This window comes from Numida meleagris, chromosome 1 (genome assembly GCF_002078875.1).
Source record: "Numida meleagris isolate 19003 breed g44 Domestic line chromosome 1, NumMel1.0, whole genome shotgun sequence".
Lineage (NCBI taxonomy): Eukaryota > Metazoa > Chordata > Aves > Galliformes > Numididae > Numida > Numida meleagris.
Genome location: NC_034409.1, coordinates 108,430,356 through 108,443,899, shown reverse-complemented (window position 1 = coordinate 108,443,899; position 13,544 = coordinate 108,430,356). Strand labels below are relative to the sequence as shown.

The following is a 13,544-nucleotide window of genomic DNA, read 5'->3' as shown; positions in this document are numbered from 1 at the left end:
TCTATCTTCTGGAGAAGAAAAACTTCAGCTGAATAGTCTGGAACAAACATGCCCTTTTCTGTTCCTTACCTAAAGGCCTCTGCATTTAGCTTTGAGTTCAGTCTTCAGCTGTGGCTGCTCTCTTGCAGTTCTTACTGTTAATGCATTAGAACAAAGCCAAAAAAAAAAAAAAAAACCTGTCCAAAAGGCATTTTACACTCCAAAGCATGTGAACTCATTCCATTGCTACAACACTATCTTTGATGCATTACTTCATGTCCTAGCAAACAAGCTTTTTACTTGTGATCAGCACAAGGAATCCCCATAACATCTCTTCGGGAAAATGTGATCAGCCTTCTCTTGCAAGCTCTGCTCTCCTTTCCAACCCTTTTCTGACTCTGTGTTTTTTTCCCCACATGGACCGGTGAGGAAGAACAAGGATGACCAGTTGTGATGGTCACCCATCAGTTGTGATGGATGCCCCATCCCTGGAGGTGCCCAAGGCCAGGTTGGATGGGCCCCTAGGCAGCCTGAGCTGGCGGGGGGCAGCCCTGCCCATGGCAGGGGTTGGGACAGAATGGATCCTTTCCAACCCAAACCATCCTGTGGTTCTATAACATGTTTCGGTGCAAGACATAATTTGACTCCTACCAACATCTTTTGTGTCAACTGTAATTCTTGTCTATCTTTAAGTATAATGTAAGTTTTAAGTCAACTCTACCAAAACAGGTTAATGACATGCAGTATATTAGTGGTGTACAGATAGGCTGAAGGAGTGTTGGCTCAAACACTTGAAGCTGAAAGTCCTCCTCCTTGCCCATGGCTAGCAATAGAAATAGCACTTAGAATCAAAGAATCAAGAAATAGTTTGGGTTTGAATGGACCTTAAAGACCATATAGGTCCAATCCCTTGCTGTAGACAGAGTTGCCAACCACTAAGCCTATAGTCTTGCCTAATACTGGAGTTTCTTGCTCCTCATGGACAAAATATTTGGTGTTCCCAGGGTGACTCGGAAACCAAAACCAAACAAAATTTAACACAGCGATCATTTTTAGCGACTGCTACTGAAGCATGCATTTGCAGTGTAGAGCTTCATGCCGTGTGTCACAGGGGTGACAGGAGGGTGTAGAGGTGGCCCCATTAGTGGGAGGCTGACAGCAAACACTCCGAACACCAGCACTGAGATGGCACCAAAAGCCAAACAGGTTGAATGGGAATTGCGGCTTTGAAACATCTGACTATGGCTACAACGCCCTTATCAACGTGCTTTTATAGCAACTTTCATCTTCCACCTTCTAAGCATGATCACATGCCACCTCAAATATCACTTAGGGTCGTTTATTAATTAAACAATAATCATAGAATCTTCAAGGTTGGAGAAGACCTCTAAGATCTTCAGTTCAACCCTAGCAACAATAAACCTAATCTCTCTTGAAACTCGTTTTGAAACGTCATTTGGCAGCTGACCCAGGGTAGCTTTCCATCGACTGGCAGATTGCACAACCTTGTCCCAGCTCCACCCGGACGCGACTCCCCCCGTCCCTTCCCAGCTCCAGCCCCAAGGCGGCGGGGAGATCAATCCCCCGAACCCTGGGCTGGGCTCCGCCGGTCCCAGCCCCTCGGAGGCGGAAATCCCCGGTGGGGGAGGCGTGGGAGGGGAAGGGGAATGGCCTAACCCGGACCAGCCGGCTGGGCACAGAGCGGTTCAGACAGCTGCACGATGGAGCGGCGGGGGTGAGTAAGCGAGCGGGCGGGGGCGGGTGCCCCGAGGGGGTCCTCAGTAAGGAGCGCGGCGTAGGCAGCTCGGGCTGTGCCGAGGCTGGGAGCGGCTGGAAGGGTTCGGGGGTATAGGGGAGCCGGGTACCCTCGAGCCGCCCCGCAGCCCGGCGGGTGCCAGCGGGGAGAGCGGTGTGCGGGCTGTCAGCCCAACGCGTGCCCTCGGTGATGGATGAATGGGAGACGGGCCGCTGGTGTCGATGGCACGGATTGGTGCTGTCTTAAAAGCGGGTAATAGCAAAGCGTCACAGACAGTTCGTTTATCAACACCCGCTGCTGCGAGAAAAAGAGATGTTGCTACAACACGGGGGATAAAGCCGTAAAGCATACGGATGGAACAAAAGCCCGAAGTTTTTATTGCAAGCAGGAGGTCAGCTTTTATCGGGATACTTTGTGCCAGAACAGCACTGTCCTTTGACTGTAGAATAAGTAGCGCGTGGAAAAGCTGTGATACTAGTCGAAAGAGTTAACTCACTAAGCAAGAGTGTGTGAAAGAGGAAGTACAACTTTCTCCCATTTCACATGATATTAAAAAAAGAGTAGAAGAAGATGATGCGGGGGGGAAAAAAAAGGAGAAAAACCTAACACCTACTTTTAAAATAATATTATTTTTTTTTAAATAGTTCTACTGGAGGTTAGTGTGTTGGACACGTGGGCTGCGCATGTATACAGGGCAAAGAGAGATTTCACTGCTCTCTGCAGACAAGAGCACCTCCCCTTTCCAACAGGAGCTTGGCACTGAGGGGAAGATTTGGGCTGAGACAGCCCATGCAACCACAGCTGCAAAGTCCTCAGAGAGAATGAGCGTCCGTAGGTCTGTCCAACAGTACCTGTGACATAATCTATTGAAATAACAAGGTAGATTTGCTCATATGTATTAAAAAGTGAATTCTGGCTGATTAGCTATGAATTCACTGATATCAGCAAATGCCTCCTATGGGAAATTCCCTGCGGAGTCCCACAGTGAGCAGTCAATTCTTATTCTCCGTTTAATGGAAATTACTTGCTATATCGAGAATTTCTAACTTGGGCAGGGAACGGCAAAACAAATACAACCCGGGATTAGGAAATACATTCAGGTGAGCTTTGCGTCAGACATTTACAAGCCTAGCACAAGATATGCAGATACTCCTGCAGAGTGTACAGATACAGCAGAAATACAGTATAAAACCACAAAGACCTGAAGTTGCTGCCAGGAACACAAGCGGAGCTGCTTCCTTAGAGTATTTAGTTACACACACGTGTGAGACTTACACTTCAGGGCTGACTGCAGATTTGCTAAAGTGAATGCAACACTTCTATCTTTCTCAAAGCCATGTAAAAGGAGCATTAGGTTTCTCAGGATTTATAAGCAAGTTAAACTGAGTTTTCTTATATAAGCTATCAGGTGAAACTCTGCTGGGGAGTTCCCTCATTGATTACTTCTCTAAAGGAATGGAACAGACCAAGTGCTTTCCATCGAAACCTTTGAATGACTCCACTCTATCACTGTTTCCTGTTTACATGTTTTATTGAGGGCAGAAAACACTGCTGCTTGTAGGGTCATAACTCCAAACAGCAGGATGCAAGGCTCTGACCCAAATCTCAGCCTGCACAGCTACTTGTCTTCCCGTGACCTGGGTACAGGGCAGGGACAGTGGGGCCTCCCATCCATCTGGGTGGTTTGCCTGCAGCAGGAAAGATGGGAACAATGCCAGCTGGATTCCAGTATCAGTACACTTTGCTTCTGATCGTGGCCTCAGCCACCCACCCCTGGTTATGTTGTTTGAACAAGAAGTTTTGCAGCTGTCAAAAATGCAAATGCTTTAAGGGGAATTTGCATAATTGTCACTGGTACTTTATTTATCCACTCTGCTGTTGTACTGAAACAATCAATATTATGTTTATCGCTTGTGTAAACAATCCAGGAACTAAGGCCTATTTTGTAACATTTCTGTTTGCTTTTTCTTTTAGCTATGGATTTCTGTTACTGTCCCTTCACATTCTGAGAGCTGGTAAGTTGAGAACCCTTCAGTTAAAATGAATTTGCCCTGCTTTTAAGTGCTTGGCCAAATAAGCAGATTACAATTTAAACACCTACACATTTTCAGCAAGACACTTGAGAATTCCTCAGTGAGATGTTCCTGTGACACGCATCAGGGAATGAAGATCTGATTCTGCCCATTTCCATATGCAGACTAGCAAGGTATCATAGGGATGCTTTTACTCGAATTGCTCTGTTTGCTTCACAGACATCCCCACCAACAGAAGTCCTTAGAAGTGGATGTTGATAACCAATCTAATGTGCTTGCATCGAGTCAGCACTCATAATATGGCTATAATTATTCATTACTGTATCAAGTGCCCAGTATTAGCACATCTTCTACTACAATTCTAAAAATCTCTTTCAGAATAAAGATAAGGTTAAAGGACGGCACCTGGTGATATTTAAGTATTTCTAGAGGTGTCTCTCTCTTATTCCTTTATGACTGGGAAGCACCTAATATCATCAAGGAAACTCCTTGTCCCCAAAACCAGGACAAACGGTACCAGTTTGTCTCAATGGGTGCTCGCTGGCCCATCCTAGAGAAGACCAGTGAAGGAGGTGCCCCCAGGTGATGCTATCTGCAGCATCACTTTTCCCGTTGCTTCAAGGAGTTTCCCCAAGGCTGAGCACCATCCCTGCTGTTATTCAAGACTGTTGCTTCTTCTTGCACCCAGGAGAGGACAAGGGCCTGGGAGCAGACAAAGCCTTCCTCCCCATGCTGTTTTTAAGCCAGGTGCCCAACCCCTCAGACGTGGGTGAGCTCATTCTGAAACCACTTGCTCACCAGGAAAAGAGGCTGCATCTGTCCTACCAGAGGCCTGGAAAAGCGCACTGAGTGCCAAATACGGTGCTGGCCTATCTCAGGCAGCTCTCAGAGGCTGTAAGTGTCTAATGGACATGTCACTAGCTGTATATGGGCATGCTAGTTTATTTGTTCAGAGGGTGAGGCCTGTAAGTAATAAAAAACGTTAATCTATGACATGCCCACTTTGAGACACACCAGGGTTGTTTTTTACCTGCCTTTTTATTTTGGTCTAAAAATAGCAGTAGCACTCTCTAACTAGTATTTCCAGTCCTTGTGATTTCCCTTTGGCTGTTTTTTTTAGGAAGTGATTATTTATGCACCAGGACATGAATATGTGTCTGTGGTCAGTTTAGTCTTGGGGCTGGGAACAGTTAAACTGGTTGGCTCTTGGAGGACTAAATAAGCAAAAGGCTTTATTTTGTAAAAGGTCCCTTTGAAAATACATAAACAAATAGACACACAGAATCAACCACTGATGAAGTAGAGCAGGTCAAGAAGGAGTAATGACTGAAGTGAGCATCGTCACTTACTTGTTAAAATACTAATACTGGAGTCATAAAATCGTTAACATTGGACAAAGACCACTAAGATTTGTCTAGTACACTCATCCACCTGCCACCACCGTGCCCACTGACCACATCCCTCAGTGCCACAGCCACACGGTTCTTGAACACCTCCAGGGACAGTGTCTCCACCTCCTCCCTGGGCAGCCTGTGCCACTGCCTCACCACTCTTTGAGAAGAAATGGTTCCTAATATCCAACCTGAACCTCCCCTGGCACAACTTGAGTCCATTCCCTTTTGAGTCCAATTGTGGTGGAATGTACCTGAAAAAATAACTTTCTTTCCTGCAACTTCCCCTTATTATCCCTCTCTTTTTATTTTTGTAGTTACTGCACTGGAGAAGATCGTCAGTAGGCCTGGGGACAATGCTACACTGAGTTGCATTTATTCAGGAAGAGAATTCAGTTTAAATAGTCTGCGAGTATACTGGCAAATAGCTGATGATGAAGATGAAGAGCCGTGTTCAGTAGTGCATGCACTGATCTCTGGTCAAGACAATGAAAGTCTGCAGTGCAGTCAATTTAAAAACAGGACTCAGTTATTATGGGATAAACTAGGAGACGGCAATTTTTCTCTACTACTATTTAATGTCAGACAGAGCGATGAGCATACATACCAATGTGTAGTGATGCAGACAACTGAATATACAAAAGTGATTCACCAGGAACAGGTGGTTCTCAGCCTAGCAGGTAAGAACTGTTGCTGCTTGCACACATTTGCCCAAATTCTAATTCCAGTGGTTTTAGGTAGTGCCACTTTCATAGCATCTTTAAGCATGTACTTAAGTTGGAAACATAACTTGGACTCAGTGATCCTTTATGGGTCCCTTCCACCTTGGGATATTCTATATTCTACTTCAATACTTCACAGGAATGAAACCTACTTATTTTAAATGTTACAGATAGAGAATCTACAGCTGAAACAACCATTTATCCAGTGTTGTTTGTTGTTTTTTTTCCCTCAACTTAGCTACTATTAATATGTTGTACTTTTATTATTATGAAATTAACATGTCGCTGATATGCTCTTACAGATGACAGGGTCACAGCAGCTTAGGAAGTTGCTTTCTTTCTTTGGATTTGGCATCAGCTTTCTGCCCTTCCAGCAGTTCTCACAGACCTTTGGGCTTATGTACCAAGCCTACAAATGGTTTCAAGTTGTGAGGGTCTCATGTAACCCAGATCTTCCATTTCAGAATCCCTCTCAAGATTCTATCTTTTCAGTATATCTCAAAGTTTTGACAACCGTTTCCTTTTCCCTTTCTCTCCAGCTAGCTACAGCCAACCAATACTCAGTGGGCCAATAAGAAACAGTTACAGCACTGGAGAAGAGGTGACTTTCAGCTGCAGATCTGACAATGGGTACCCTGAACCAAATGTTTATTGGATAAATAGAACAGACAACACACACCTGTCTTGGTCAGATGTTAATATCACCCAACATCCCGACGGCACTTACAGTGTTTTGAGCACACTGAAGGTTAAAGCAACTTCGGATATGCAAATAGAGTGCTTCATAGAAAATAAAATACTGCAGGAAAACACATCAGCCAACTGTAAGTTCCTTTATGATACCTCCTGTATTCTGGATAGCAGATATATCAACCAATGTGGCTGGTTCAAATACGTGAACCCCTGCCTGATGGCTTTGCAGCACTCATATTTGCTTTGTGCTTTGTCTAGTTTTGAAGTTTTGCTTTCAGTCCCCAAAGCTCAACTCAGTGCACTGCTTAAAGTAGGCCTGCAGCAAACAGTTACTATTAGCCCAATGGAACAACACTCCTAATATCACAAGTGTAACAGGCTGTTTACTACAAATATAAGTGACCAATGGTAGTGATAAATATTTGTTCCTATTTTTCACAAAAAAAAATGAAAGCCATTAAAAAAAAAGCTCTAAAAATTCATACCTATTAGACCAATAGTGAATGTCACAGTCTCTAAGTAGCTGTGCAGATAAGCTATTTGGAACTGTAGAGCTTCTCCTGAGGTGGCTGCTCAGTCTCCTTGTAGTTCTTGGTCCTGGCTCCCACCTCCTTCTTTCCCAGCACAAACATGCAGTGTCCCAAGATTAGCAGGAAAGAATAATGAAAATGAAGGTCACATGCGTGCGGTGTAATGACAAGGAGGGATAAAGTGGCACTGTATGATTATATTAACAAATCATCTAAGCTAGATTGCCTTATTTGTAAGGAATACCATCATAACCACAGTGAGAGGAATAACACAAATAATTGGTCTCCCAGTTTTTGTGTGTAAGACGTAGTCACATCATTGCCTGATATGAAATGAGCAAATTTACAACTTATTACATCCTTTTTCTATTTTATTCTAGACACAGAGGAGATGCGAAGCAATGATTCTAGCACAGGAAGTCACAAAGACCCAGCAAAAAGCAGACACGGTGCTCAAGCAGCTGCAATTGTGTCAGTTGTCATTCTGATGGCTTTTCTGGCTGTGTTAGTCTGCTGGCTGCGGAGACGGAGGTCCTCTCAACTAGTGTCATACACAGGTAATGTGGCCCTTCATTTACGTGACTAAATCTCCAGGAAAGACGTGGGTCAAGTGGGGTTAAGCTCTTGCTTAGCCTCTGCAGCAGCTGATAGAGGTCACATTCTTCTTTCAGGAACAACCTACAAGTGGTGCTGGGCAACTCTATTCCAAAACATGGAGTAGTGCTGTTGCTTCAAGCGCCCCCCAAAAAATCTATCCTTGCTGAAACAATGACCTAAGCTGTAAGGAAATAGAGTACGGACATCATTTTGCTGTCCAAAGAGCATTTAGCAGCTCAGCTTTGGTGGATGTTACTTAGTATTAATCTTGGTGGTGTAAAGAGTTGATTATCCTACACACTTAAAACACTATTTGTTTCAATAGATGTCCAACAAAATGAAGACAGCAAAAAACTATACTAGAAATACGTTACTGTACTTGACTCAAGAATAACTTAACATCATAGGTTCATCACTTACGTTGAGCACAAGGCCTTTGGGTTAGATTTACTGAATTATATGAACTCAAGGATGTAAAGCAGTAGCTTTCTCTTTTTCTCTCTGCCCTTTCCTCAAACTTTAAGTGCTGCCAAAAGTGGCCTGAGAGTTTCACTTCCAATAACGTGCTTCTTCAAGGCTTTGGTCAAAAGACACAACCAATCGGTAAGGACATTGAGCATGCAGGCTGAAGCCACCTCCCCCTCCTGCTCTGTAACTGTGCTGCAGATACCGTGGCAAAACTTGACAAATTGTTGTAAATGCTGATTCCTCAAGCCTAGACAACGATGACCACTGATCATATCAATACCCATGATAAAATGGTTGTTCCCTGCTTTCTAATGCGTCACGTCCTAGAAAGTCTTTAGCTTAGCTACACAGACATTTATTTTACATTTAATAATCTGAGCCTGTACACAGCCAATTAAAAAAAAGTACTAAGCACTTATTTCCAAGGAAAAACAAGGTTCAGATCTTCAACATTTTCATAAGCGAGAGTGCAGTAACGCAGGGCAGCGTGTTTAACAATTCATTATTTATAGCAGAGGAAAAAAAACAGGATGAAAAAATCCAAGACATTTAGAAAATCAAACTTGGCAGAGACAACTTGTGAGAGCACAAACGAGATGAAATATCTGCTTATTAATTTGGTAATTTTTGCTGAAGCAAATCACCATTGACAGTCTTTACAGAACAGACACAAAATACTGTGGTTCTACCAAAGCTCGTAATAGTTGAAACAATAGAAAGCATAGTTTGCATTAGCAGATGCAGTGAATACACCGATTGATAATATCAAGCAGAAGCAAAATAACCCGTGAAAAGAAAAATGCCAAGAACTAATGTTGTAGTCATGCAAACTGGATCAATGGTCAGTTGTTTCCTAGACCCATCATGCAATCACAATGTGATCCACAAAAGTTGTGTTTGCTAAACATCAACAGACTTTGCACTGTTTCCCATAGAGGATAATGCAGAAAGAAGGATGACTCATCCCTTCAGCTAAGGAAATATTTTCTTCTTCATTCCTATGTCCTGCATTAACATAAATCCTAGCAGTTTATTAAACATTGACCTTTTCCTCCCCTGACTTATACCAGGCCCTGTGCGATTAGATCTCTGGACTTGCCCACAAGTAGAAAAAATTCTGTGACATAAATAAAAATATTTATTTTATATTGAAGGCTGCTATAGCAAAATTTGTTTATTAAAAAAACAAAACAAAGACACTTGCCTTCCGGACACTGTATTTTCCTTGGCATGTCCCTGCACCATTTGCAGAAGAGGAGGTCAGACAGCAGCTTTGGTGCTTTCTTACTATCAGAATCTGTCACACCTCCAAGGGCAGTTTTCTGCCAACAAAGCTGTGGAAGACACTGAAGGTGGGGGAATTCTAAATCTTGTGGGCATCCCAATTTGAGGGCAATTTAAACCAAAACCAGAGAAATGAGGATGATCCAGGAAATATGATCACTGATGAAAGATTGGTTGTTTTTGTTTAGACTGGAAAAGGCGAGGACATACAGAGACACAGTAACAACCCTCTTTGGAGTGTCCTTACAGAGGACAAGTTATTTATTGTCCTAACCCCATGGACAATATGCTTTAAAGCACAACAGATTTAAACAAAGATTTAAACTGCATGTTAGAAAAACAGCTTTTCTAACAGTAATATTTGAGCACTACAACAGGGAGTTGTGCAGGCTGTCAAGTCTCCATCAGCCCAGGCACATTGTTGGCCTGTTGTTATTTGAAAAACAATTAAGAAAATGTGATGAATAGCCTAGAAATAGCTGGTACTTCCTTGGAGCAAGAAGATAGAATTTCTCCAAGAGACCATCTCAATTCAACTGCCACCAGAGATTTTTCAAGTGTGTTGTGTGAGACAAGGAGTAAGGCACTGCAGAGGTTGCACCTACTAGGAAGCACTGCCATGGCATCCTGCTTTGCAGTACTGATACGTTTCTGCTTCTAGCGGTTTGATTATAAAGATCAGATTGCTTTGAGAGGTGGAATCCTGAATACTGCAAAAACAAGAGCTACCTACTAAGACTAGCTGGGCTGTTAGAAAGAAAGATTTTGGAAATGAGGGGAAGACAGGATGCAAAGAAGAAAAACTTCATCTCTGTAGGGTTAGTCTCTCCAGCTGCGTATTGCAGTTGGTGGGACAAGAAGCTCCACTGAGGAGAAATTCAGAGCTGGATCCAAAACTGCTGTTCCGGGCTGCTGCCTAGAGGGATCCCTCGACTGCCTGTAGAGGAAGCTGGTTTCTCTTGACTACAGATAGGCTTTATGCATCTGATTTTTGAGTGGTCCTGTGTGGAAACAGGAGTAGGACTTGCTGATTCTTATGGGTCCCTACCAACTAGGGATATTCTATGATCTCTTACTCTGAGATTATCTTAAAAGAAACCAAGAGTGCCACTGACATCCCTTTCTTACAGCTTGGCAGTTCATTCAATTGATTGTAAAGGAAAAATAACTCTAGGAGATGATTATTTATGTGGGCTTGCTTTGTTGTTTTTTTTTTTTAAAAAAACTTTTTCCTAAAAGTCAGTCATTTTGTTTTCACAGCACCCATCTAAAGGGAACATCTGCCAACAACTTGGGCAGCTGAAGGTGCATCAAGAGGAGCATCACCCCTTGCCTCAGCAGCAGCACTGCTTGTAATACAAGCGACAGATTTCTGCAGAGTGTGCCAAGATTGATGGCAAAAAGCTTCTCCAACAGAAGGAAAACCAAAATCCATTGGATTTCTGTTCTGACTAGGAGTTGCGTCTCAACACCTGCTAACTGCTTTGGATGGTTTTCAGTGATAGCCTGTCAGTGCTTTGAGCTCTTACACTGGGGGAGAGCAGCGAGCCTGGCACTTAGTTACTCTGTTCCAGAGTCTCTTGTCATCATCACTGAGGAATTTGTTTTGAGCACAAATGGCCCTGTTTCAGGAGCATGGGAAGTTCTGTTTCCTTCCCCTTACCCTCTGACAGTGACTACTGAATGTGAAGAGACAGCTAAAAATGAGGAGGAAAAGAAAACTGAAGGATTTTCTACAAAGTGAGTTATATGACTTTTCCCACTTTTCTCTGTCTACAGCACATTCTGCCATCATCTGGTTTCACCAGCTATGTGTTACTATGTACAGAATGAGCTAGACTATCTTGACCTGGTCCTAACGAAATAGGTGTTGCCATGACCAGGTTAAACAGTGAATGTATGAACCAAAATAAACTTCCTTTAAAAGGTACTTGGTATTAAAGTTTTATTCTTTACTGAATATTCTACCAAAAAGGAGACTTCAACTTTCAACAGAAGCTGTTGCTTACTGCATAAAAGAGCAGTCTGTGGAAATCAGCTTAAAAATAGCGTTCTAACGTTGATGTCAGGTTACCTCGACGTCCCTCTTCCTGGATGAAACAGAAATCTATGTTCAGGCTCTGTTTAATTCAGCTTGTCTTTATTAAGGCCATCAGCACCCAGGGAGAGTTTTGAATTTTTTATTTATTTATTTATTTTTAAGAGCACCTCTTCTTGTCTCATACCTTCACCAAAGAAAAAGGAGCGCAAAGCGATCAGTATGTTAACTATGAATGTTCTTGACACGTTGATGGCTAAAGGAAAGAAAGGGAAGGAAAGTCAAGAATTGCATTTTCTTCCATGTACCATCATCTGGGCCTTGCTGGTTCAGCCCTGAGCAAAGCCAAGAGCAAACAGATGAAGATAGCAAACAAATGTGGTTGATAGCCTAAGATTTTGGAGGAGAATAAACTAATATCAGTTCTCTTCTGCTGGGGTGGGTGTTGGTAATGATTTTAATACTGAGTCCTGGAAAAACTCCTGCACCAGTTGCTAGACTGAAGTTCTATAATTTTTGTGAGTTAGTCACGACCTTGTTTGTCCCAACTCCACATGGAGAAGGCTCTCCAGTGTCAACCATGAGTTAGGAAGTTTTGTTTGTTTTAAAATCAAGATCAGCTTTCAAGTCCTAGTGAAGCGAAAATAAATTGTTATCTTTTTCTTCCTTCTCACAACCATTTTGTGACACTGCTGTTGAAATAATACCCTTACGTGGGCTAAGAGTTTGCTAACTGCATGCAACCAGTGTCAATATTTTTTGGGAGTCTCACAGGCTCAGTCTTCATGACATTCAAGAGAAGGAACAGTACAGCTCTCACTTGAAGTCTGGGCTCACTCCTCAATTTGAGTAGAATAGAGAAATAAAAAAATTCAAGCTGCAACTAAGTAATTAAGCTCATGTCTTGTTTAGGCTGCAAGTAACTGTGTACAGTAGTGTTTTAAAGACATTTTACCTATTGTGTTAGAAAAGCATTGTGTATTTGTTAACTTTTAATGTCTGTGAAAGCTATTTTATTTATTAATGCCACTTTTGCCATGTGTTGCCTTCCAATTTACAACCACAATATTTCTTATCAGGTAGCACATTTAGCTCACATTTTGTGTCAGATTAAGTAACTTACAGCATCTCAGTAATTTTAAGTGTCTACTTTTCGTTGTCTCTCCCTTGTCCATTAATCTAAGTGTTTGATATCTTCTGAGCCCATATCTAGTCTTCAGGCAAATTCCATTCAGTGTTTGCTGAAGACAGAATGCAAGCTCACAGACACTTTTAAAACATACCTACCACCTGCGCAGATGTGAAGGGCAACCATTTCCTGGTGGTTCAGTGAGTCATTTTCTCACTCTCTGTCCTGTGAAGTTGTTTTGTGTAACCTCTTCAGCGTCACTGTAACTGACAGAAACTTTCTATAAAAACAGTTTTCCTTCTTTATGTTCTACCAGTACAAAAAACCATAGAGCTTCAGAGATGTAAGGGGCAACCTAGCAATCACTCCACAGTATGTTGTTGAGATAATTTAGACCAGAGGCGTTCTTACTTCTGGCTTACTTCATGATACATAGTGAATACGTAAAGCTCATCAGCTTGCTCTTACAAAATCCATACTTTCAACTGGTTTGTTTCCAGCTGTTTTTGGAGGCAGGAAAATCCTAGATGACAGTTGTTTGTTACTTGGAAATTCTGTAATAACAGAATGTTGTCACATACTATGTTTATATTTTTAAATAAAAAAATCTATTAATTCTTCTTTATGTTTGACTCATCTATCAGCACAATCAAGACAAGCCACTCCAAAATGTTGCCCGAGGTAAGGCAACAGTTTTACTGTTAATAGGGCTCCTCAGTGCATGCAAGTGGCCCTTTCCAAAGACCTAATATGAGGACGGACTGATGGAACACAGAGGCTCTAGAAGTTTTTGCCACGTCTTGCTCTACACCTTGAACAAATGGAACAAAAGCTAGGTAGTAGCTCAAAAACAGCACAAAACATGGGCTGACACATCCTTTCCTCACCCACCTTAGCAACCCCTAGCAGAGCAAAGGTTCAGCA

At 42.4% G+C, this 13,544-nt stretch overlaps 1 protein-coding gene across 1 annotated transcript; it reads left to right on the top strand.

Moving 5' to 3' along the window:
• Positions 1,474 to 12,881, top strand: ICOSLG (inducible T-cell costimulator ligand). Its single transcript, XM_021407080.1, has 6 exons — positions 1,474 to 1,714; positions 3,710 to 3,750; positions 5,477 to 5,839; positions 6,421 to 6,705; positions 7,485 to 7,661; positions 10,714 to 12,881. The coding sequence occupies exons 1-6, from the start codon at positions 1,701 to 1,703 to the stop codon at positions 10,722 to 10,724; spliced, it is 891 nt and encodes a 296-aa protein (XP_021262755.1). The 5' UTR covers positions 1,474 to 1,700; the 3' UTR covers positions 10,725 to 12,881.